The 23,347-nt window shown below is 39.9% G+C and overlaps 1 protein-coding gene across 2 annotated transcripts in view; it reads left to right on the top strand.

Moving 5' to 3' along the window:
* The window catches only part of UVRAG (UV radiation resistance associated), a 297,199-nt gene that overhangs the window by 209,208 nt on the left and 64,644 nt on the right, over positions 1-23,347 (top strand). For both annotated transcript variants that reach the window (XM_028515809.2, XM_028515810.2), the window contains one exon: positions 12,940-13,018. In XM_028515809.2, the coding sequence (XP_028371610.1) occupies positions 12,940-13,018 (79 nt within the window). The remainder of the gene's footprint in view (positions 1-12,939; positions 13,019-23,347) is intronic.

The following is a 23,347-nucleotide window of genomic DNA, read 5'->3' as shown; positions in this document are numbered from 1 at the left end:
GAACATTTCAAGATGTCCTGGAAGTTCCTAAGCCTCTCCTCATTTTTTTGAATTCTTGTTTCTTCATTCTTTTCTGATTATATGTTTTTTTCTTCCTTCTGGTCCACTCCATTGATTTGAGACCCAGTTTTCTTCCCATCACTATTGGTTTCCTATGTATTTTTCTTCATTTCACTTAGTGTAGCCTTTATTTTTTCATCTAATTTGTGACCAAAATCAACCAATTCTGTGAGCATCCTGATCACCTGTGCTTTGAACTATGCATCTGATAGGTTGGCTATCTCTTGGTTGCTTTGATTTGTTCTTCCATTTGAGCCTTTTTATGTTTTATTTTTTACTTTTTGGTCTGGTTGTGCCTGTTACATGTAAGGGGTGGAGCCTTAGGTGTTCACCCAGGCAGGACACCCCAGTCGCTGGGTTGTGACGCTGTATGTGGGGACAGGGTCAGAGAGGGAACAATGGCACTTGCTCCACTTTGTCAGATTTCAGTCCCCTCTGCCACTTCCCACAAGCAAATTGGGTCCTTCTGGTGCTGGTTCCCAGGTGGGTGGGCTTGTTTATGGTCTAGGACCCTGTGGGTCTCTCCAACGAACTCTCCTGTGAGGCTGGGAGCCTCTCCTGGCACCTCAACCTCCACAAGTGTTTTTAGTCAGTGCTTTTAGGCTTCATTTCCCAGTGCTGGGTCCCTGGGTTGCTCGGTCTGTCTCGCTGCCCATTTTTACCTGGTTTATCTGCATGAGAATGTGTGACTGTGGACAGCCAGCTGCCTTGCACACCTCACTGGGTTTGCTCGTTACCTCGCTGGGTCTGCTCGTTGCCTGCCTGAGCCTGCACCCAGGATCTGCCAACAGGGTCTGCTAGCCTCCGCCTGTGCCCTGCGCGCCCGGATCTGCCAGCCACCAGCCACCGCTTTTTCCTACTGAGACCCCTCTCCCCCGGCTACCAACTCTGCCCCTCTTACCAGTCTGGATGAATGGTGGTTGTGACTTCCGTACAGTTCAATTTTCTTCTGGTCCTTTGGTGCTAGTTGCTGGGTGCTGGTTGTTTTTTTGTTTCTAAATTTTTGCTGTCCTTAACTTTGGTTGTGTGAGGAGGCACAGTGTGTCCACCTACGCCTCCATCTTGGCCAGCTCAGTTATTCTTTAATTCAATTTATTTGTTTATTTGCAGATATTTGTTGAATACCTACTCTGAGCTTAACACCGATGTCCTCAGGGAGCTTACATTCTAATAGAGGAAATAAGACATTTGTGTAGACAATTAAAATAGAGGGTAGAAAGTAAAAGGCACATAAGAATGCTTTGTAATTTCAGGAGGCAGCAAAATAAATTAAAAATGGTATTTACCCTTGTGGAACTTAAAGATAGGTATGGGGGGTGGGATAAGGCATAGTAATATGGACAATGGCCTACTTTAATGTATCTGTGCTGTGTCTTAGATTATTTTGCTTAATTTAATTTTCACAGTAATCCTGAAAGATTGGTGTTATTAAACCCATTTTAGAGATGCAGAAACAGGTACACATTGTAAGTTTACTTTATAAGTAAGTAGGAAAGCTGAGGTTTGAGCCTATACCTCTCTGGTCTCAGAGCCTTACTTTTTGCATGTGAATCTCCTTTCTACTTTCCTCTTCCTCTCTCCCAGAAATTGGTATTGTAATTAAGTAAATAATTTTGTATTAAGGACTGAGCACGTCTTACGTTCCCAGCACTGATAAGGAAGTGATTTAGAGAGAATATTAGGTGCACTGATATGTTTAAGCAAACCTATATTATATGCACAGTTGGTGAAGTTATCTTTAAAATTTAGAATAGTAGGTGGTTTTTCTTCCTGATTCCTGTTCTAGATGGAAACACTTCTGGCATTTCCAGACATGGTGGGTTTGTGCACCTTGCATGCTTAATTGTAGGGGTTTGGGGGTTTTTGGTGTTTGCAGACTCTTGTGGGAAATGGGTGCTGTCAGCCTGGGCAAACAGGACAGCCGTTGGTGTGTGCCACGCGGTTTTGCTTTACTCGGCAGAACTGTGTTCAAAATGGATTGTGAAAAAAGACATGGTTTCCATCCTTTGATTTTACCCTGTTCACTGAAAGTAGCCTGTAGACTATTTTTCAGCAGTTACCAAAACAATATGGAAAAACTGGAAGGTTTCTGTAAGGAAATTGATACTGAATTCTTTAACAATTTCCACAACCCGGCACCTTACCAATTTTAAAAAAAAAGGGAATTATTTTTAACTTCCTTACTGAAATTACTTGGAATTTTATTTCCTTGAAATTCCATTCTCTTTTTAGTACAGTTCTCTCTAAAGAACTATATTTAATGTTGACAAAGTGAATAATCTGATGTAAATCTTCTCTTATATCTCCTTTAACAACTTGGGATGGCATCTTATTATCTGTCATATAAAACTTAATCTCTTTTGGCTAGCATATATAATATCCTATTATATACTCTGTTTTCATTCTTCTTTTTTCAATGAATACGTTTTATCATTTATTTATAGAATACTTTTATCATTTATAGATCTGGACCTCGGGCACACCTGCTGGCCAGGTGGGCGTGGCCTGTGGTCCTGAGAGCAGCAGAAAGTGCGCTCTGGCTGTTTTCTCTATTCTGAGTCTCCTGAGAAGACTTCTGTCACCCTCTCTCCATGAATTCTTTCCACATTGTTATTTTTTGTTTGCTGCTTCTCTTCCGGTCTGTCATCTCTATTCTTCCTTCCCTACTCTATCATTCCTCTGTGCTTTCTGAAACCCCTTTCAGTGATCATACACATCCTCAACCTCTTTGCTAGACAACTGTGGATACAACAGTAGGATAGACTAGATGAAGGTAAACTAACTGGCTCACCTAACAGTATCACAGTATCACTTACCCTGGAGCCTTCCCAAGGAAAGACTGTTTCTTGTCTTAACCTCCCGTACCTCTGGGTCCACACCTCTGGGTCTAGAGCAGGTAATACCCTCTGTGTTTCCCACTGTCTATTCAAAGTCCTTTCTCGGTGACTTGTACCTAGTGTTTTTGGCACTTGGAATGGATCTTTTTTTTTCAAGATTTAATTTATTTTTATTTTTAGAGAGAGGGGAAGGGAGAGAGAAAGAGAGGGAGAAAAACATCAGTGTTTAGTTTCCTCCCACATGCCCTGTACTGGGAACCTGGCCCACAACCCAGGCATGTGCCCTGACTGGGAATCAAACCCTTTCGTTCACAGGCTGGTGCTCAGTTCACTGAGCCACACCAGTCAGGGTGGAGTGGATCATTTTTAACACCACTTTCTCTGTATGATAAAATTATTTTCAGTAATGATTATAAAATAAAACAAACAATAATCACCAAAAAAGAAAAACAGAAAAATTTCTTTTATTGAAAAAATGTATATATTTACTTTTGTATTGAATACAATTTGTGTGCTCATCTGCAAGGGACAATTTTAAGGGTTTGTATGTCACTGTACCTTGTTCAAGTCTGGATTCAAATATTTTTGTATCTGAATAACTTTATCTAAAACCCTAATCCAGAAAAGAATTTAACTCAAAAAAAGTAAAATTGCACATTGCTATTATTGTTTATTTTGAATCTACTGCTTAAACACAGCGTTATGTAGTACCAGCCACTTTGGAGACACAAACTGTGCCCAAAGCCAACTTGGAAGATTCCAAACCATCGGAAACTTAGTAGAAACTGAAGTGTGTAGTTTAGTTCACTTTGTTGGCTGTTCCCAACAAACTGGGATTTCTGTAAACTATCTTCCATGTAGATAAAATGCTTATTAGAGTATATATATGAAAATACCCTAATTAGAAGCTTACGTGTATATTGAAATTAAATAGTCACAGTGGCAATTCTTTAGAACTTAGCCCAACAAAAGATTTTTTTCTGGGAGGAATATTTTATCACTGGCATTATTTAGATTGATTGAGTCACAGTGATAATTTTTTTAAAAGACCAATTTTTGCCCTGACCAGTGTGGCTCAGTGGGCTGGGCGTTGTCCCGCAAACTGTAAGGTCACTGGTTTGATTCCTGATCAAGGCTCATGGCTGAGTCGTGGGCCAGTTCCCCCACTGGGGCCAGGCAAGAGGCAACCAATCAATGTTTTGCTCCCTCTCTTTCTCTCTCTCTTCCCCCTCTCTAAAAATAAATCTTTATGGGCTGGAATGGGAGTAGGTGGGAGAAAACTGTACTTGAACAATGATTAAAATAAAATTAAAAAAAAATAAAATAAATCTTTATTTTAAAGAAAGACCAATTTTTAATCCAAAAATTTTTATTTAAATCTCTACAGATGATGTACCCTGTTATAGACTGCCACCATTATTCTGCCTTCGGTAGGCCACTGTCATTGCTGTCCTGCCCTAGTAGCTTCACTTACAGGCTCTCTCCTGTCAGTGTTCTGAACACCCTCATCCTGTCATTCTTACCTCTGCCCCACTCATTTACTGGAAAAACCCAAACAGTTGGAAAGATGGTAGCACTGTAAATTCATAGTCCTCTGTTTCAGTCGGACTAATAGATCCTGGAGAGCTGGTTCTCCTGCCACGTGCCCGCCTCAAACATTCTCTACTTTTTTCCACGCCCAGAGTGAAAGGGGAAAACTTAATTCATAAACCACCTCATTTCTGACTGCATAGAGAAATCAGATATCAGATGGGAATACCTCAACCTTCCATCAAGTACCTCAAAACCTTTTATAATTATCTTTATTGCCTTCAAAATGCCCTTTGCTGCCTTGACGCTGACCCAGGCCACCAGTCTTTCAGCTGAGTCCCCTGAAAGTGCACCGGCATCGCCGGTAACTCTAGTATATCTTCAGGCTCTTCTCAGCAAGGTCAGCCTACCTCATGACCTATTTGAACCTGAATTTTCCATTAGGACCCCATTTCCCTGAAGCCTTACCATTGGCAGCTGTTAATTTTCTTATCTGTTAGGTGTTCAGATTCAGAAGTTGAGTTTGTGGTTTTCTTGCTCCTTGTTTTTTTTCTAGATTCTTCTCTGTTGGTAAAACAAACATACAAAAACCTTATTCATTTGAGACATACGCCCTTCAACTATACCACTCTTTCACCTACCAGTCTCTCAGTTACAACTCCCTTACTCATCATGTGTTTTGGAAACAGAGACACAGAAGGAACAGCATGAGGGACAGACGAGTAGTTTTTCTCCCTAAGTCAATTCTTGTGATTACGGATAACATTAACACACAAGTGGATGATTCATCTGACTCCCTGGCCCCTTGTTTTCTTGATCTTTGTCACCAATGACCTCTTGCCTTCTATCATGTTTATTCACTCCCACGGCTGCGCTCTTGAATCACATCACCATCTCAGTCCACATTCAAAACTCGATTCTGGCACTTTACTCTGCCTCTCCTCGTTCAGCTTGTTTGTTCGGTCATCAGTGTATGTTCCTCTTGGTGACCTTCAGACCCTGGCCGCTTTATCCAGTTCACATTTTATTATGGCTCATTGCCCACTGTTGTGACTTTGTGTTACCCTTTATAGCCCTGCCGTTTATTTTCTCTCTACCTGCTGCACCCAAGCAAACGTCACACAACAGCATCTTTATAAATGTGTGGTTAATGACCACTGCTGGGCTCAGCAGCTCTATTACACTTCTTTGTTCAAACTGCTCTACCGTTTGATCGGCCCTCTATCTCATTGGGCAAAACAAAACCTGTAGTCACTCATGATCCTCTCCATCATCTTTCACTTCCAACCTGTAACCAAATGTTACGATGTTATCTCCTAAAAGTCTTCCAGGTTGGTCTCCTTTTTCCCACTCATTGTACCATCTCCTTGTCCTTGCCACTGCAGATTACTGCAACAAGCTGCTCTCGCCTTCTCTAAACCGTTCTCCACTGTAATGAGCCTAATTTTTTTCAAAATGCAAATCAATCATTGCCAGGAAAGTTGAAAGAGAAAGGATTAGTTTAAGAAAGAAGGTATCAAATGCAAATCTGAGCAAGTTATACTTTGGTTTTAAGTCTTTCCATTTTTTTCTCCTAGTGGGAGAAAACAGACTATGAGTTGACGGACGAGGTCCAGAAGGCCCTGCATAATCTACCTTTCTGTCAGCATCATCTCTCCTCACGAGTCCCCTCAGTCCAACTGCACTGTTCTTTCGATTCCCTGGAGCACTGCACTTCCTCCTGCCAGGGCCTTCGCCGCTGCTTCCTTTCATGGGAGCCTCCCTCCCTGAGCCCCTGCCCGCCTCTGAAACCTCAGCTGATGTGTCCCTTTCTGCCGGAGGTCTTCCCTGGTTCTCAGTCTTTTGTCTGCCTCTTTTCTGGAATGGTGTTCTCTTCCTTCAGAGTACTTAATTTATAAATTCTGTGTTTGTTAGTGTGACTCTGTGAGCAATGTATGTCTATTCCACTGGACTTCAAGCTTCACTCTCTGTGTTTGCCCACCTTTATATCTCTACCACCTAGCACTGTACCTGGCACATATGTGGAAATTTGTTGAATAAATAAACTCTGTCCACAGTGATCATTTTCTTTCATCCTTCCTGTGGTAGCGGGAGAGTTGTCCCACCCACCACCTAAGGCAAATCCTTCTCCTGTGCTCTCCCTGCAGGATGGCGAGCCACTCCCCTCCCACCTCCTCAGGGCGTTCTTTCTGCTCTGCCTCACCCGGCTCTCCAGCCCTGAGCTCCTCTCTGCGCCAGACTTCTTGTCATCTCCATTTCCTCACTGCCAGTCACTCCTGAACTCACACTGGGCTTCCTCCATCTCCCACTACTTCGTTTAGACTTGTGTTTACCATATTACCAAAGCTACCTACCAGTGAACTCATGTCATTGTAGCCAGTAGACATGTTTTCATGTCTGTTTTGCTTGACCTGTCAGCAGCATTTGACTACTGATGATATCTTCCTCCTTAAATTGGCACTTTCTCTGAGCTCTTCTGGTGAAACACTCGGTTTTCCTCGAGTCTTTCTGACCAGTCCTTTTGTGGACCCTTCCCCTGCCCCTGCCCCTTGTGCGTATGCTCATGGCCCTCTTCTCTGTGGTTTCTTTAGGCCCCTCACGCCTACCTATGGCTTCAGCTTCCATCTAAATTTTCATACTTCCTTATAAAGGAGTTATAAAAGGAGTTGATACTTCCACCCCAAATTCCTTACTAACTTTACATGCAATAAAGTTGTACACAATAAGCATATACATGTATGATATATATACCCGCTGCTCCCCCAGTATTCCCTATCTCAGTTCGTAGATTCTACCGTCTGCCTAGTCACTCTGTTGAGAAACCAGAGGGTCATGTTTGACTCCTCTCTCTTTACCACTATCAGAACTAATGTATCTCAAACTGCTTTCACTTCTCCTCACAAATTGTAGCTCATATCTATTCATATGTGTCCCTCTTCATTGCTGCAATCCTAATCAAAACCATCACTGTTCTGGCCTGGATCAGTGAAACACCCTCTTAACTAGGTCTTGTTCCCCTTTATTTACTACTGGTTTTTAAGAAACAAACCCTAATCCTAGCACTGCCATGCTTAAAAAATCTTTAATTATTCTCTCATTGTCCTTAAGGATATATTCTAGATAGCTGTCACACAGTGCATAGGATCTTGCTCAGTCTGACACCTGTTGACCTCTCCAGCCTAATCTTTTAGCACTGAGCCTCATACTGTGCTCCTCACCCCCACCCCTAGCTGTCTATTCTAATGCCACCTGTACTTTTATCACAGTTAAGATGACAACTCCATTCTGTCAGTTGCCAGAAAACTTTGAAGTTATCCTTGACTCTTCTACCTCTCACACCTCATATGAGATCTGTCAACAGCTCACATTGGCTTTATCCTCCAAATATGAGAATGCAGCCACTCCTCACCACTCCACAGCTGCCATCCTGGTTCACACTCCCCTCTTCTCTTACCCGGGTTTTTGTAGTGGCCTCTCCATGTTTTCTTTTTTGCTTCCCTGAAGTTTCTTCTCAGAGAGTAGCCAAAGTGTCTATGTCTCTCCTCTTTACAGAATCCCCCAGAGCTTTCCCTCTTACAGAGTACAAGCGAGGTCCTTGCTGTGACCTACAAGGCCCTGCATGATCTGGACCTGCTGCCTCGGAATCTACCTCCTTTTCCTTGTCCCTCACTCCGCTCCAGCCATTTTCCATGTTGTAGGCCTGTGGCCTGCCTTATGCCTTATCGCCAACTTGCAATGAGTTAGAGATAAAGCTTTAGTGATATGCAACTTAGTAGAAAATGTGAGCTTTTTTTCTTTAGACATGATGATGTGAAACGTAGTACCTTTTACTCTGCCAGGCGGAAGGAAAGAGAGATGAGCATTTCTAGGAATCGAGCAAAGGCAGACAGAGCTGAATTTGGTGTGTCCGTGACACTGTGAGGAAACCTCTTGAGCATAATAAGGTCGCAGATAAATGAGACAGACAGGTTGGATCAGTTAGGCCTTGATAGCTAGGCAGAGAGGTTAAAATTTAAGACAATGACTGATTAGGAAACAGGGCTGAGAAGTGATACGGTTTAAAAAGTTTTCAATAATAATACTGTATTTTAGTGAGTAGAGGACAGGAATGCTGCTAAACATCCTACGGCACATAGAACAACAAAGAATTTTCCGGAGTGGCAGTGGGAACGGAGAGATAAGACTATTTCACAGGAAAAATAATTTGTTGACTTGGTGAATCACTGCACACGTAAAAGGCAAAGAAAGTGAGTAAAAAGGGAGGTCACTCTAAGCCTGAGTCTCGGTCGGAAACTAACGTGGACTGGAAGAGTAAGTTTGAAGTTCAAGTCATGGCCTCGCAACATACCGACCGTGCGTGGTCACACTGTCCTGCCGCTGCGGGCAGGAGCGCTCGGAGTGCACCCAGCCAGAGTTCGGACCTAACTACGGCCACATCCTCCTCCCCAGTGGAGCCCTCAGAGAACCAGGCCTGGGTGTGGGGCTTTGAAGATGAGAGCAAGAAACTGTCACCAAGTTGTAGTCCTTTGTAAAACAGCCAGATTTTACCATTTAAGGGCAGGTAGCACTTAAAGGATGATCCAAGATCAGTTTCTTTTACAGTTTCCCCCCAACTGAGATGTATCTTCATGTACGCACACATAAAATAATTGTTATACATATACATATATACACACATACACATCAAAATTTAATTTAAAACATTTTCTACTTGGAGACCAGGAATCTTTTCTTGCATACCATTTACTTCAGTAGGCCAGTTTTGCAGCCTTAGCGGATGTCTATCATTATAGTCTTGTGCTGTCTTCACTGTTCCTGCGTGTTTAGTTTTGCATTTCGAGAATTATAGAATCTCGGAGACGGAGGAGATACTACGCCTCGCCTAGTCTCCTGGGTCACCCAGGGTTTGGTTCCCCCGCGTTAGTTTCTAGGGCTGCTGCAGCAAACTGCCGTTGACTTGGTGGCCCGCAGCAGCAGCAGCTGATTCCCTTGCAGCTCTGGAGGCTGGAAGTCTGCAGTCAAGGTGTCAGCAGGGCCACACTCCCCCTACAAAGCACAAGGGGAGAAACCTGCCTCGTCCTTTCCAGCTTCTGGTGGCTCAAGCCTTCCTGTGCTTGTGGCTGTGTAACTCTTATCTCTGCCTCTCACTGCGGACGACCTCCTCTTTCCTGTGTCCCTCCCCCACGTGTCCCTTATAAGGATGTACTTGCTGGATGTAGAGCCCACCTGGATAATCAAGGATGATCTCATCTCAAAATCCTTAACTTAATTGCAGACCCTTTTTCCCAAATAAGTCATATCCACAGGTTCCAAGGGTTGGGATATGGACATATCTTTTGGGGGCCACCATTCAGCCCATTAAACCCCTGAGTACATGTCCGTTGTTTGTTGGTCAGTCTCTGATTGGCTTTCTCTACACAAGAGCTTTTGGATTTGCACTTACTCTGTGGTGTAATCAGTTTTCCTGTAATTTTTACCTTTAACTCTGATTCTCTCTGCTTGAAGCCATGAGAACAAAACCAACCTCTTTTTCTCTCTGAAAGCTCTTTACTTGCTGTCCCTGAGACTTCTGTGCTGCAGGCTAAACTCCTCTGGTTCCTTCCATGATTTCTCTCAGAGTTGGGTCTCCAGGTGTTGTAGAGGCAATAGAAATAATACTGAGTTTATAATTGAACACCTGATACTGAGGTCATATTTTTTCTACTAAGTAGGTGACCGCGGCCAGGCATTTTCTTTTAAATACGAAAACACTGGACCACTCCGCTGCACTGCATGCTTTCTGTAGTCAAATGAGATGATTGCAAAACCTGTAAGAAACATAAGTTGTAAGAAAGGTTCCAATTATTTATCTGTACACTTGTAAAAAAAGATGAACAGAACTGAACACAGATCTCTCAGTGTAGTGGGACCCAGCACACAGTAGTTGGCACTAGCACGTCCCCCATTGCTGCTGTGTTCCTCTGAATGCAGACTGGGATCATACTAGGTTTCTGGTGGTTATGACATAATTCTTTATCTCATACTCAGATTACTTTGTACTAAAGAGCTTTAAATCATCTTCACACATAATCTCTTCACTACTAATTTATTGATTTTTACCATGTAGAGTCTGTGAATTTTTTAAACAGTTTGGAAATATAATTTAATTTGAAAAAGAATTAATATTGCTCATTTTAGTTGCCTTTTCCATAAGAGCATCATAACAGGAAATGTATAGTTCCTTCCTCCAGTTATTTAATGTAGCACTCCCCTTTAATGAATTCTGTTTGCGGTGCTGAGGGCATTTTGCGGGTTGTACTTGGAGGATCACATGCTTATCTCCACCATCTATGGTTTGCTAATGTGGTTCTCTATCTGTATTGAGTTAAGGTGCTTTTGATTTTTGTCTTAGTCTTGATGGTAACAGGTTTTACCTTTTAAAATAGATTTCCTTTTTTAAGAGTGCTTAATAAACATACAAATCCATGCACTTTTGCAAAGCATGATGAATATGTAATAGTTATAGATACTATACTATCATACTGATATTATACTGTTCAACTTGAAGTGGCCACTTAAAAATTTCAAAGCAATGTAAGATGTGAACTCTGTCCTAATATTTGATCTGATTTAAAATTGCCCTATCTGAACCTTCAGCTCTAATTACTCTAGATTTGTTTCAATGTTACGTACATTCTTTGTGACTCTTTCTATAAAGAAGTCCCAATAAAGTAAAAATTAAAAAAATAATGTTGTGAAATCAGTGTTTCAGAAATACAGAGAAGCCTGGCCCTCAGTGCATGCTTACGTCAGTTTACTCATCCAACATTTTTGATACAGTGTCTGTATTTATAATTTGGAAGTGGAGACAAGTGTGGATTTGGAGAGCTGTGCACTGTCCACATGTGATGGTTTATAGAATAACAACTATAAAGTACAGAGCCTGGTAGATTTCCTCCAAAGCGGCCCCTTGTTGTTAGGTCCTTCCAAATAGGTAGTTTCTCTGCAAGCTACCCAACACAAATCTGATGCATTCTCAGATACCCCAGAAAAGCCTGGTGTTCTCCCTCATTTATCCTGAATTTGCTTTACTGTCATTTTTATGCATCTCAGTTTAGGACCAAACCATATATCATAATTATTTTCTACTGCTTTAAGTAAGTATAAAGCTATATCTTCTTGATGGGTATGTGAAGTATTTGATGTTCCTTTAGTAGGGAATAAAAAACAGTTCATGACCTTGCTCACTCCCCAGTGCCTGTGAACTTACAGCACAACAGATTTACCTGTCGAGAACTTAATCTAAGTCTCTTAAATTCTCTTCTGTTTTCCCTAAAAAACAATATCCTCCAGGCCATATGGGATGTGTCTTTTCCTCAGGCAAATGAAATTAAGGATATGTAGTAGTTATCACCTACCATTTATTTCAGTAAGATAATTTTATTCTTGAGAATATTTGTATATTGCAAAACTAAGGAAGGTGGAGTTTTCCCCTTGACCCTATCTGTTCATAGAGAAATTAGCTTGAGAGGATAAGATGTATGCTTGCTTGGTTGTAAGAATCAGGGGAAAATATGACTAAATAGGTATACTATAACCTTTTCTTCATTTGCAAGAGTAAGAAAAGGGAAATAGTGAGGGAAACTTATTCCCTAAAATAACTCATTATCTTTATAAAGATCCACAGATCTCTTGCCTTTGTTGCTTCTGTGAGTCAGGTTAAAATGGAAAGTCTTATGAGAACTGTGTGGCATGAGTACATTGCCTTGGAGACATAACATCCAAATAGCCACCACTGCGACTATGAATGGATTTTTTATGAATTTTTACTCATATTAATGCTGTTGATTTGACTGGCCACCTTAAATGAAACAGAAATTGTGCATATTGCTGCCTGCACAATAAAAAATCGTGCCTGATTTTTTTTCTTACTCTTTCTTTCCCATTTAGTAGAACTTGAGATGCTGGGTCCAAGGTATTAGAGGAAAAATTTTCTAGGATCTTAATCTTAGTGTGGTATGGTTATGATGTGTAAACATGAAACACAGTGGCTTTAACTTCTGGGGGCCAGTGGGTCTTTTATTAATTTAATTTTATATTTTTTTTTCTCATCACTGTTTATCCTCCCATACCTTCTTCCACCTCCACCAGCCTTCCTCCCACAGTCACCACACTGTCGTCCGTGTCCATGATTTCTCTCTCCTTCTCTCTCTTTCTCTCCCACCCCACCACCCCCTTTTTTTCTCAATCCCTCTACCACCACCACCCCCTGGCACCCTAGGGTCACTCTCTAATATAGTAATCCCATGTTGCATGACCTACTCAGTTGTTTCTTTGGAACACAGTAGCCATTGTTCTAATTTGACTAACGTAATGAAGATGCTAAGATAATAGGTTGCAGTGACTATAACGGACTTAGTCCAGGTCTGCAGATGTTCATACTGTATCCAAGAAACTTCCACCCTTTTCAACAATTTTGAGGTTGTTTCACCCAAATGTTGGAAAACTTCTAATCCTACTTTACTTTTTTTAGGTTTCCATTATACCCAAAAGGAGGGGAGAAGTTGCAATTTGATTACGGTGTCTATCTTCTGAACAAAAACATAGCACAGGTAAGTAGTTCCTCTTTCTCCTACTTCCCACATAAACTACAGTTGACTGTTTTATTTAACCAGTAACAGTGTTAATACAAAGTCCTTTTTTGGCCTTTGCCATTATAAATACTACCAAGAAGCAATGGGCACAAACTGGAATCCCCCTACTAAACGCAGAAGCCCATTACTGGGTTGCCACTTGCTAGTACTATACTTGAATGTGGGCTTTATAACCTTTTGCCTCTGCAGCTCGACCAGTAATAGCTCTCTTCTCACATGGTGCGCTCTCCCAGACCACTTGTAGAGGGGCTGGTTTTGTGTCGGGAGTTGTTTATGGAGTGCAAGTTTAGGGACTTTGACAAGTCTTTGACGGTCTTATCATATGACCCAGGGCCAAAAAAAAAAGACCAATCCTGTGGGCCTTCCAACCCATATTGGATTTTTGTGGTACTCTCAACATCGTGCCAGTCCGTACCTCATTTAAGTGGTGTCTTTCCACATGCCATGGAAAGACTTAAAAGATGTTGGCTTGGGTTTGCATTTTCCTGAAAGAAACATGCAGCATTTCTTTAGCATACTTGACTCTATTTTAAGAGGTAGGCGTTCCATAACTTTTCTAGTTGTAAAGGAAGTTCGGCTTCAGTGCTTTGTGTTTTATGTGGAAACCCTTCCCATTGGAAGAGTACGTGGAGGCGTATCCAGAGTTTGGCTGTTGCTTAAAGACATTATCACCTGTATTCCCAGAGCTGTCCATTGTATAGAAACAGTAAGGTTCATGATTCTTTTGTTTATATGAGCCCAAATTGCCCTTTATTTGTACGAATCTGAAGATTCACTGAACAACTCCCTTATTCATCCCTGGTTGACATAGAGTTGCTCCTTGATGTGGTGCCATCTTTACCTTTTTGCACGTCATCCAAACTCAATCTAATAGTTCACTTTTTACTTTGGTTCTTATTAAAATCCTTATCCTTTTCTGCCATTGGATCCAATTTCTGGTTTGCAGTCCTCATTTAGTCTCTTGCTTTATAACCTCGCACTCTCAGCTGTGCTGCTTTTCTTGTTGCCACCATGCCAGCTCCTGTCTGCACTCCAGGTGAGTGCCCTGCTCACAGTCCCTGGCCAGTGACTCATCTTTTCGTGTGCTATTCTTCCCGCAGCTGGTGCTTTCCCTCCCTCCATTTTTGGCAGAAAAGTATCTCAGTCTAAAAAATGGGACTTTAATTTCAAGGCTGCCAGGCTCACACCACAGTCGTTATACCATGGAAAAGGCAGTGCTTAGAACTGGTCAAGACCCAGCCGGACTAAGAGCACATTAAAGAAGAAAGGATCTAAGTAAATTAGGGCGCATCTCCATGTGAAGTCAGCCAATGTCGAAGAGAGGACATGAATACTGGGGTCCAGAGCCTGGGAGTCAGCCTGTCAGTAACACTGGCCTCCTTTAGTACAACTGAGTTCTGATCTAAGTTCAGAGTTCTTCTCTTCTTGCCCTATTTTCTTTCTTTCTTCCTTTCTTCTCTTCCTTTCTTTTCTTCCTTTCTTTTCTTTCCTTCTTTCCCTCTTTCCCTCTTTTTCCCTCTTTCCTTCTTTCCTTCTTTTCTTTTTCTAAGTGCCTACACCCTAGGTCAGAAATCTGTTGGAAGATTCCTGGTAAAACCTACTCCTGATTCAGGCTAGGACTGAAATGCCTGGATTTCCTCATAAAACCAAGCTTCACACACACATATGCACACTTAGTTCTTTCTTCTTAGGGCCCAATAGGAATGCCACAAGTTGGTGTAAAGAGGTGCTAAGAATAGCCCAGCTTGCTCTGAAAACAGGACAAAGGTGGAGGCTGACTGTGTGCAGTGGGAAATTTGAAGTCAGCCTTCCACACCAGACTCTTAGTTTCAGCATCTGCTTGGTCCTCACTTTGGAGCACTTCCCAGGTAGCCTCTGACTTTATTCTTAACGGTACCAAGGCCACAAGTATGTTGAACTACTTTTATTTATCTGTTTAAAAAGTGGGTTGCTTCTAGTAATTTTTTATCATCTGTAACTTGTACTTTTTTTGAAAATGAGAGATTACACTTGTGTTTGTGTTTAAGATCCATAGGTTAACCACTGGAAATCCAGAGAAAGCAAGTATCATGCTCTCTGAGTTAAAAAAAGAAAATTATAACTTGTGGCAGTTTAAAAAGGAGAGGATAATAAACTTCTTATAAACAGACTTCCTTAGGTTTCAGAGTTCATTTGGGAAGCCCATTTTCTACCATTTAGGAAGAAACTTGTAGCAAATTTGTGACCTTTAACCTCTCTTTGCTTCAACTCTTTTCCACATCTTACCATTTCTTGGGTATGTTTCATTTTGTCTTTGGCCTTTCTACCATCACTTTATTACATTTCCACTTATAACAAATCAAAAAACCATTAATTATCATGGTTCCTAACCAGGTAATGTATCAATAAGCTATGTCTAACTTTCAAAGGTTTATTTTTCTCTACATATAGACCAGTACATGTTGTTAAATGGAGTTTGTCTTCTCTGCCAGCCTCACTTATCCCTGGTCTCGAGGGACGTGGACCGACCACACCGTTAAAATGGCCGCGCCTCGGTGATCTGCGAGCCGCGTTAGTGGAGGTGGATGAAAGCACTGGCGTGTGTTAAAGTGCCAGAGAAAATGCAGTGAAGTCATTGAATACTGCATCCATAACTTGGTTAAGGGTTTGAATGAATAGTCAATAGGACCTTTCATCACAACCAGAAGTAGTAGTAAAATCACTTTTTTGGTAGAGGAAATGACAGAATTTAGTAATATTTGTTACTTCAGTATTTGGGATCAGTCCAGCCCAGGGTTTGAAAGCACAAGCTTAGAAAGACAGGCCTTCAAGCAGAAATCCTCAAGTGTTGTGTGAGGAGCTGAGAGGGTCAGCAGGGTCCGCTCGCCCTCTTCCTGTCATTGCTGTCTGATGGCGTGTGTGTGCCGGCGTGGTGGTGACAGTGAATAAAGCAAAATGGCTCGTTTTTAGCACCATTTACTAATACGTTTCAATTGTCAGCCCCTTTGTCTGGAAATAGCATTCTTTGTTGGTCAGCATTTACCACTATAGAAATGAGCCTGGCAAAACTCAGGCACAGTATAATTAGCACTGATTTTAAAAACAAGGTCCCACCTTAATTGTTAGTAAGTTTATCAGTATATTAAAGTTTCTCTTTAGCACAGTATTTTGCTTTTAGTTCCCAAAGCATAAAATGTAGTAAATCAAAAAGTATAATACTTTTACCTTACACTTATGGTTTGTAATGTAATGTACACAGATATATTTGTGTGACTCTCCTCACCAGCCACACAGTGAGAAGAGCAGCTAACATTAAACGAATTTGAAGACAGCGTGGCTTTCGACATCTGTCATTCCAATGTAGTATCATATGATCCAACAGGCTCACTTCCATATATGTCCTTGTCTTTATATTTCCATCCTTAGTGCACACAGAATCAAAGGAGACATTTGCAAATAGAAAAGGAACTGAATGTTTCTTAAGAGCAGAGACAATAACTATTTTGCATATTATATTTTCATGAGTAAGCACAATGCCTGAAACTACAAATTCTCTAAAGATGTTTAATAAAGGGATGAATTGTGACACAGCACCATCACACATCTATAAAACTGAGATCCAGAAAAGTTGTAACTTCCTTAAAATTGATGAATTAGTTGATTCAACAAATATTTATTGAGCATCTATGTTGTGCTATAAACAGGACAGGGCAAAAGTGGGTTTAAAGTTGTGAGTACAAGAAAAACAATTTATTTTTGTATTTATTAATTATTATATTACTTTCCATATGAACAACTGTAAGGCAAGTTCCTAGATACAGGAAGTAGATTAGAGGTTAGTAAGGACTGGGGAAAGAGGAAAATCGGAGACTTATTAATTAATGGTGACAGTTTCTATTTGGGATGATTAAAAATATTGGAAATAGCAGTGATACTTGCACAACCTTGTGAATTAATGTCACTGAATTATATACTTAAAATGCTTAAAATGACAAATTTTATGTTATATATTTGACCACAATTAAAAAATAATTTAATAAACCAAAAGCCATTGCATTATACACTTGAAATGGGTGAATTGTATGGTATATGATTTTATTTCAGTAAAGCTTTTAAAAAAAAAGATCCCTGCCTCATTAAGTTTATTATCTAATTCTAATGGAAAGAATTAGACAATACACAGAATAATTTTAGGCAGTGATAAGTTCTGTGATGGAAATTAATTAGGTGATATAATAGTAAATAACTAGAGAGGGACCTACTTTAGATAAAGTTGTCAAACCTCATTAAGACGTGATACTGAGCTAAGACACGGAGACGACGAGAAAGCAGCCATGCAGAGCTAGGAAACAGTAAGGTCTGTGAGGGCATGAGAACAGTCAGTGCAAAGGCCCAGAGGCAGGAAAGAACTTGGTGTCAGTAACAGGCTAATGTGGTAGGAGCATAGTGATTAAGGGAAGAGGTAGGCAGGGAGTGTATCTGAGGCTATAGAGATTATAGTAAAGAGTTTGAATTTTATTCTAAAAATGAAGGGAAGCCAATGAATGATTTCAGCAAGAAAATAGTGTGATTTGATTTATTTTTTCAAGTGTCACTCTTGCTGCTCTAATGGATAATAGGGATAGAGATGGAGAGAAGTAAACAGATTTAAAATATATTATGGGTGCTAAACATCACTAATCTTCAGGAAAATGCAAATCAGAACAACAATGAGCTATCACACTTTTAGAATAGTTACTATGAAAAAGACAAGAACTAACAAATGTTGGCAGAGATGTGGAGAAAAGGAAACCTTGTGCACTGTTGGTGGGAGTATAAATTGGTGCAGCCAATGTGGAAAACAGTATGGAAATTCCTCAAAAATTTAAAAATAGAACCACCATGTGGTCCAGCAGTTCTACTTCTGGGTATTTATCCACAGAAAATGAAAACACTAACTTGTAAGGACATACGAACCCTCACCCATGTTTATAGTGTCATTATTTACAATGATCAAGACGTGGAAGCAACATAAGTATCCATCAGTGGATGAATGAATAAAGAAAATATGACATATATATTTCCATTGTATGTACAATATGTATATACAGCCATAAAAATGAATGAAATCTTGCCATTTGCAACCACGTAGATAGACCTTGAAGGCATTATGCTAAGTGAAATAAAGTCAGGCAAAGAAAGACAAATACCATATGATCTCACTTGTATGTGGAATCTTAAAACAATAACAACTCAGATACAGAGAACATGATTGGTGGTTGCCAGAGGCAGGGGCTTAAGGGGTGACCAAAATGGGTGAAGATAGTCAACTGATGATAGAATTTAAGATTTTGAATGAAAATTGGTATTTCTGAAAATTTGTGTTTGCCTCCATAAATGGACAGCTTTCCATTCCTTAGAGATGTTTATGGTGAAGTTGGTAGTGATATTTAACAACTGTGATTTTAATGAATGTGTCAACATAGTCAAGATTTTCCAAGTGACCAGTGTATGATGCTATGAAATCATGTACAGGTAAAGATCTCTTCAAAGTGCCAAAAACCAAGGGATTTTAATATAACAGATGTAAAAGGAATATTCTGTCTTCAGATTTACCTTGCTACTAACTTTTAAGATACTACTACGTGATGAGCTGGGGGTACCAGAGAAGAATAGCCACAATTATCTGAAAAGGCTATATTAAATACTCATTTTCTAACTGCATATTTCTATGAGGCAGGGTTTTCTTTCTTTTTTTTTTTCAAGTTTTTTTTTTATTATATTTTAATCATTGTTCAAATACAGTTTTCTCTTTTTTAATCCCAATCCTTTCCCCCCTCCCACCCTCCCCACTTCCCTCCCATTACCACCCTCCCCTTGAGGCAGGGTTTTCTTATGAAACAACATCCAGGAATGAAGTGAATGCAGAAGAGTTTATGAGGATACAACTGTCTTCTCTTAAGGCAGAAGTACAAAAAAAGATTTGCAAAAATAGAAAACAAATATCTTTCATCTTTCTAAGGTTCTGTTTTAGAGAATATGCATGTTTTCCATTAAAATAATATTTACATTAAGTAATAGACTTTTATTGTTTTATTAAAATGAATTAATGAATATTTTAAACTTTTCTTTTTTTCTTCTAATGCATGATATATATGGCCCACGTAAACAAAAGCTCTTTTGGGTCCTCAATAATTTTAAGAGTGTAAAGGGATCTTGAGACACAAAAAAGTTTGAGAAGCACTGTCCTAGAAAGTGTGGCCATCTAGATTTCCTGTGAAACACTTCAGTTGCTCAAGTCTGATCAACCAACACACTTGTGCCAGTTCACCAGATGTGGACACGTCTAAGAGACTTGCCAATTTTAATTCTGGTAATGCTGTGCAGTACAAGTCATAAGGCTATCAGTGGTTTCTTTCCTATTGCTTTTGGCTTTTCTTAAGCCAGTCTTCTTCTTGAAAGCTCAGGGACTTGAGAGCAATGCTTTGAAGATGTAGTTTATAAATACTAATGATGATTTACGTTTATATTGAATGTAATGGCTTTTGGTATATTTTTACTTCGATGTCTCATTTCATACTCTGTGAAGTATGTTGAACAGGTCTATCTTTAGAGATAAAAACTTGAGTTGCTGCTGTGCTTACTTCCCTGAGCATGACAAAGCTATTAATGGCAAACAGAATTCAAGACCAAATCTTCTGAGGTCAAATCCAGCTGTACCCCACTAACATTGTGGAACATATGTTAGTATCCCACATCCTCCCCCTTTCCCCTCCCCTCTCCCCCCCTCCCTTTCTCCTCCCCTCCCCTCCCCTCCCTCTCCTCTCCCCTTCTCATTTGGGTCTTTTTACAATCCTGTGAGGTGGTTAGGGCATGGTCGTCTGCCTTTTGCAGATGAGACCGAAGACCAAGAGTTAGATAGAAGAACTAGGATTAGAATCTGGGGGCTTCATGACCTCTCTTCCTTTCAGCCTGTTACCTCTTTCCCACTAAGTTATATGAAGACTTCTAGGAAATAAAAGTAGCTTCTTCCAAAAACAGTTGGAAACCTCTGTTCTGCCAAGGACATGGCCTTTCTCTAAAACTTGACTACTCGTGGGGCTTACAGTGCACAACTATTTAGAAGGGATCAATACCAGCTTACATTTAGCAGCTTAAATTCATGTCTATTTCTTCAACTTGCAGTGCAGTGTCTATGACATATGGGGAGAAAATGCATATTTATTTTCTTAATCCTTGGAATCAAGAATAAAAATTCCAAGGATGTTTCAACAGTCAAAATGCCCCCCACTGCCTACAAAATTTGCCAGTAATATAGTAGAAACTATTTTTAAGTCCTATATCTATATTTTTAAAAAAACAACTTTACTGAGATATAATTTACATACCATATAATTTATCCATCTAAAATGTATATTCATCAAGCTGTACAACTATCAACACAGTCAATTTTAGAATATATTATCCCAAAAAGAAACCCTGTACCAATTAGTTTAAATCACTCCCCACTTCCCCCAGACCACCTTCCCTAGGTAGCAGCCATTCTGCTTTCTGCTTCTATAGCTTTGCCTGTTCTGAACACTTCATATAAATGGAACCATAAAACATTTGTCCTTTGACTGGCTTCTTTCACTTACCAAGTTTCAGCGTTCATCCATGTTATAACTTGAATCAGTCATTTCTTTTTATTGCCAAATCATTTCGTCACATTGAAGTTCTGTATGAATATATACCACATTTTATACATTCATTCATCAGTTGATAGACATCTGTGTTTATATTTTGGCTATTATAAATAATGCTGCTGTGAACACTTATGTACAAGTTTTTGTGGGGACATGTTTTCATTACTCTTAGGTATATACCTCACAGTGGAATTGCTCAGCTATATGATAACTATGTTTGATATATTGAGGAATTGCCAGACTGTTTTCTAAAACAGTTGCATCATTTTACGTTTCTACCAGCAATGTATAAAAGTTTCGATTTCTTTACATCCTTGCCAACACTTGTAATTTTCTGTTTTTATTATTATTATTATTATTGCCATCCTACTGAATGTAAAGTTGTATTTCATGGTGATTTTGATTTGAACTTCCCTAATGGCTAATCATGTTGAGCTTCTTGTTATGTGCTTATTGGGCATTTGTATATATTCTTTAGAGGAATGTCTATTCGGACCCTTTGTCCATTTTTAAGTTGGGCATGTGTCTTTATTGTTGAGTTGTAAGAGATCTTTATATAACCTAGACATAGGTACCTTCTCAAATACGTGATTTGCAAATATTTTCTTCTATTCCACAGGTTGTCTTTTTTTTTTCACTTTCTTGATAGTGTCCATTGAGTCACAAGGGTTTTAGTTTTGATGAAGTCCAACGTTATGTACTTTTCCTTTTCTTATTTGTGCTTTTGGTGTCAGAGCTAAGGAAGGTTAGTCTAAGCACTTTTAGGTTTTCTTTGGTGTTTTAGCTTGTATGTTTAGGTCTGTGACCCATTTTGAATCATTTTTTTTTGTATGGTATAAGGAAGGGGTCCAACTTCACTCTTTTGCATAAAAATATCCAGAAAAAAAATAGTTGAAGACTACTCTTTATCCATTGAATTGTCTTAGTACTCTTGTTGAAAATTAACTGTACATATGAGGGTTTGTTTCTGAGCCCTATCCTTAGGCTTAGTACTACCCTGTATTATTTTTATTTAAAAGCTATGTTTAAATACAATAATATATGCCAATTGTAGAAAATTTTAAAAGTACAAAAAAGGTAGAGCAGGATTTTTTAAGTAGTCCACAATCCCACCATTCACATGCAGCTTCTGACCAAACCTTTTCATCTTTTTCATATGTAGTTTAGATAGTGGATGGAGTTTTCTGTATCTTTTGCTTGAAAACAGGCATTTCCCAACCCATTAAAAAGTCTTAATCAATATTTTTATATATATTTTATTTGTGTGCATATGTTATCATTTATTTATTCATCTGATCTTGGATATTTGTTCTCCCAGGATTTTTTAAAAATAAGGTTTTAGTTACCATATTAGGTAGCGTAAATATGCATTTTACATATACATATATTAATAAGTTTCTGCTTTCTAGAGTGACATTAAGATATACTGTTCAGTAAGGCAAATAAATATAACAGCAGTTTATAGGGGCAGAAATCCTGTCTCTTCGACTTTTTTGTGAATCCTACAGTGTTTCCACCAAATCAATTCAAACTTAAACTTCATGCTGCTCTGGACAAGCAGATTTTCAGTCAGATCCTCATTTTGAAAGATGGTGATAATTAACTTAAAATTAATCCTTCATGTGATGTTTTCTTTTTAAGAGTAGAAAAATCACATTTGTGTGTGTGTGTGTGTATGGTATATATCTGAATCCACAAATATCTCAGTGTTTGAGCCATGCAAGGCCTTGAGTGCACCCTCCTCATGCCTGTGCTTGAGGGAGGGCGATGAAAAGCATGCGTGACCTGCGTAGACAGCCGACAGTACAAGGCATGCGGCCACCGCTGTCAAAGCAGAAGTTCCAGTCAAATGCAGCTCTGGGCCACAGCAAGGAGGGCTCTGTGGTAGTTTATATCATTGCTGTTGTTTTTTAAAAGATTTTATTTGTTTGTTTGTTTGTTTGTTTCCTTAGAGAGAGGGGAAGGGAGGGAGAAAGAGGGAGAGAAACATCAGTTGGTTGCTTCTCTCACTGCCTGGCCTGCAACCCTAAAAGTTCGATGTGCCCTGGTGGGGAATCGAACCAGCAACCCTTTGGTTCACAGGCTGGCACACAATCCACTGAGCCACACCAGCCAGGGTTGTATGGGCATTTAGAGTCCCACAGATCTGCATATGTGTCCCACTGACTGGATGAAGTTGGGAGTGTCTCTATGAAGACTGGATAATCTTCCTAAGATTGTTGTAGGTTTGAGAAATAATGAATGTCAAGTTTGTAGCTCAGGATTTGTCCATAAGGTACTCAGTAAATGGCAGTTGCCATTTTTTGCTCTTAATTGGTTGTGATTATCATTTCTGTTAGACTGATACAGAGAAGAAATCCTTCAGTAGAAAGATCCAACACCTGAACCAGAAATTCAGGGGTGGGGAAGTATCTGGCTAGTGAGAGAGGAGGGGGAGCTAAAGTGCAGAGGGAGGACCGCTTTAGATAGATCAACACCAGCCTGGCTGGAGCAGAGGTTACCTCAACAGTGTAGAGGGTAGAAGTGATTTTGGTCTGCTCTCATTGTCCCCAGCACCACACAGCTACTGGTTTTTATACTTGGACCTCTGTGTGGTCCATGTGAACTCCCTGCACATGTTTGGGTATTCCATAAATATTTACTG

Source organism: Phyllostomus discolor, chromosome 6 (genome assembly GCF_004126475.2).
Source record: "Phyllostomus discolor isolate MPI-MPIP mPhyDis1 chromosome 6, mPhyDis1.pri.v3, whole genome shotgun sequence".
NCBI lineage: Eukaryota > Metazoa > Chordata > Mammalia > Chiroptera > Phyllostomidae > Phyllostomus > Phyllostomus discolor.
Note: the sequence above shows the minus strand (reverse complement) of the source record. Positions and strands in the feature narration are given on the sequence as shown.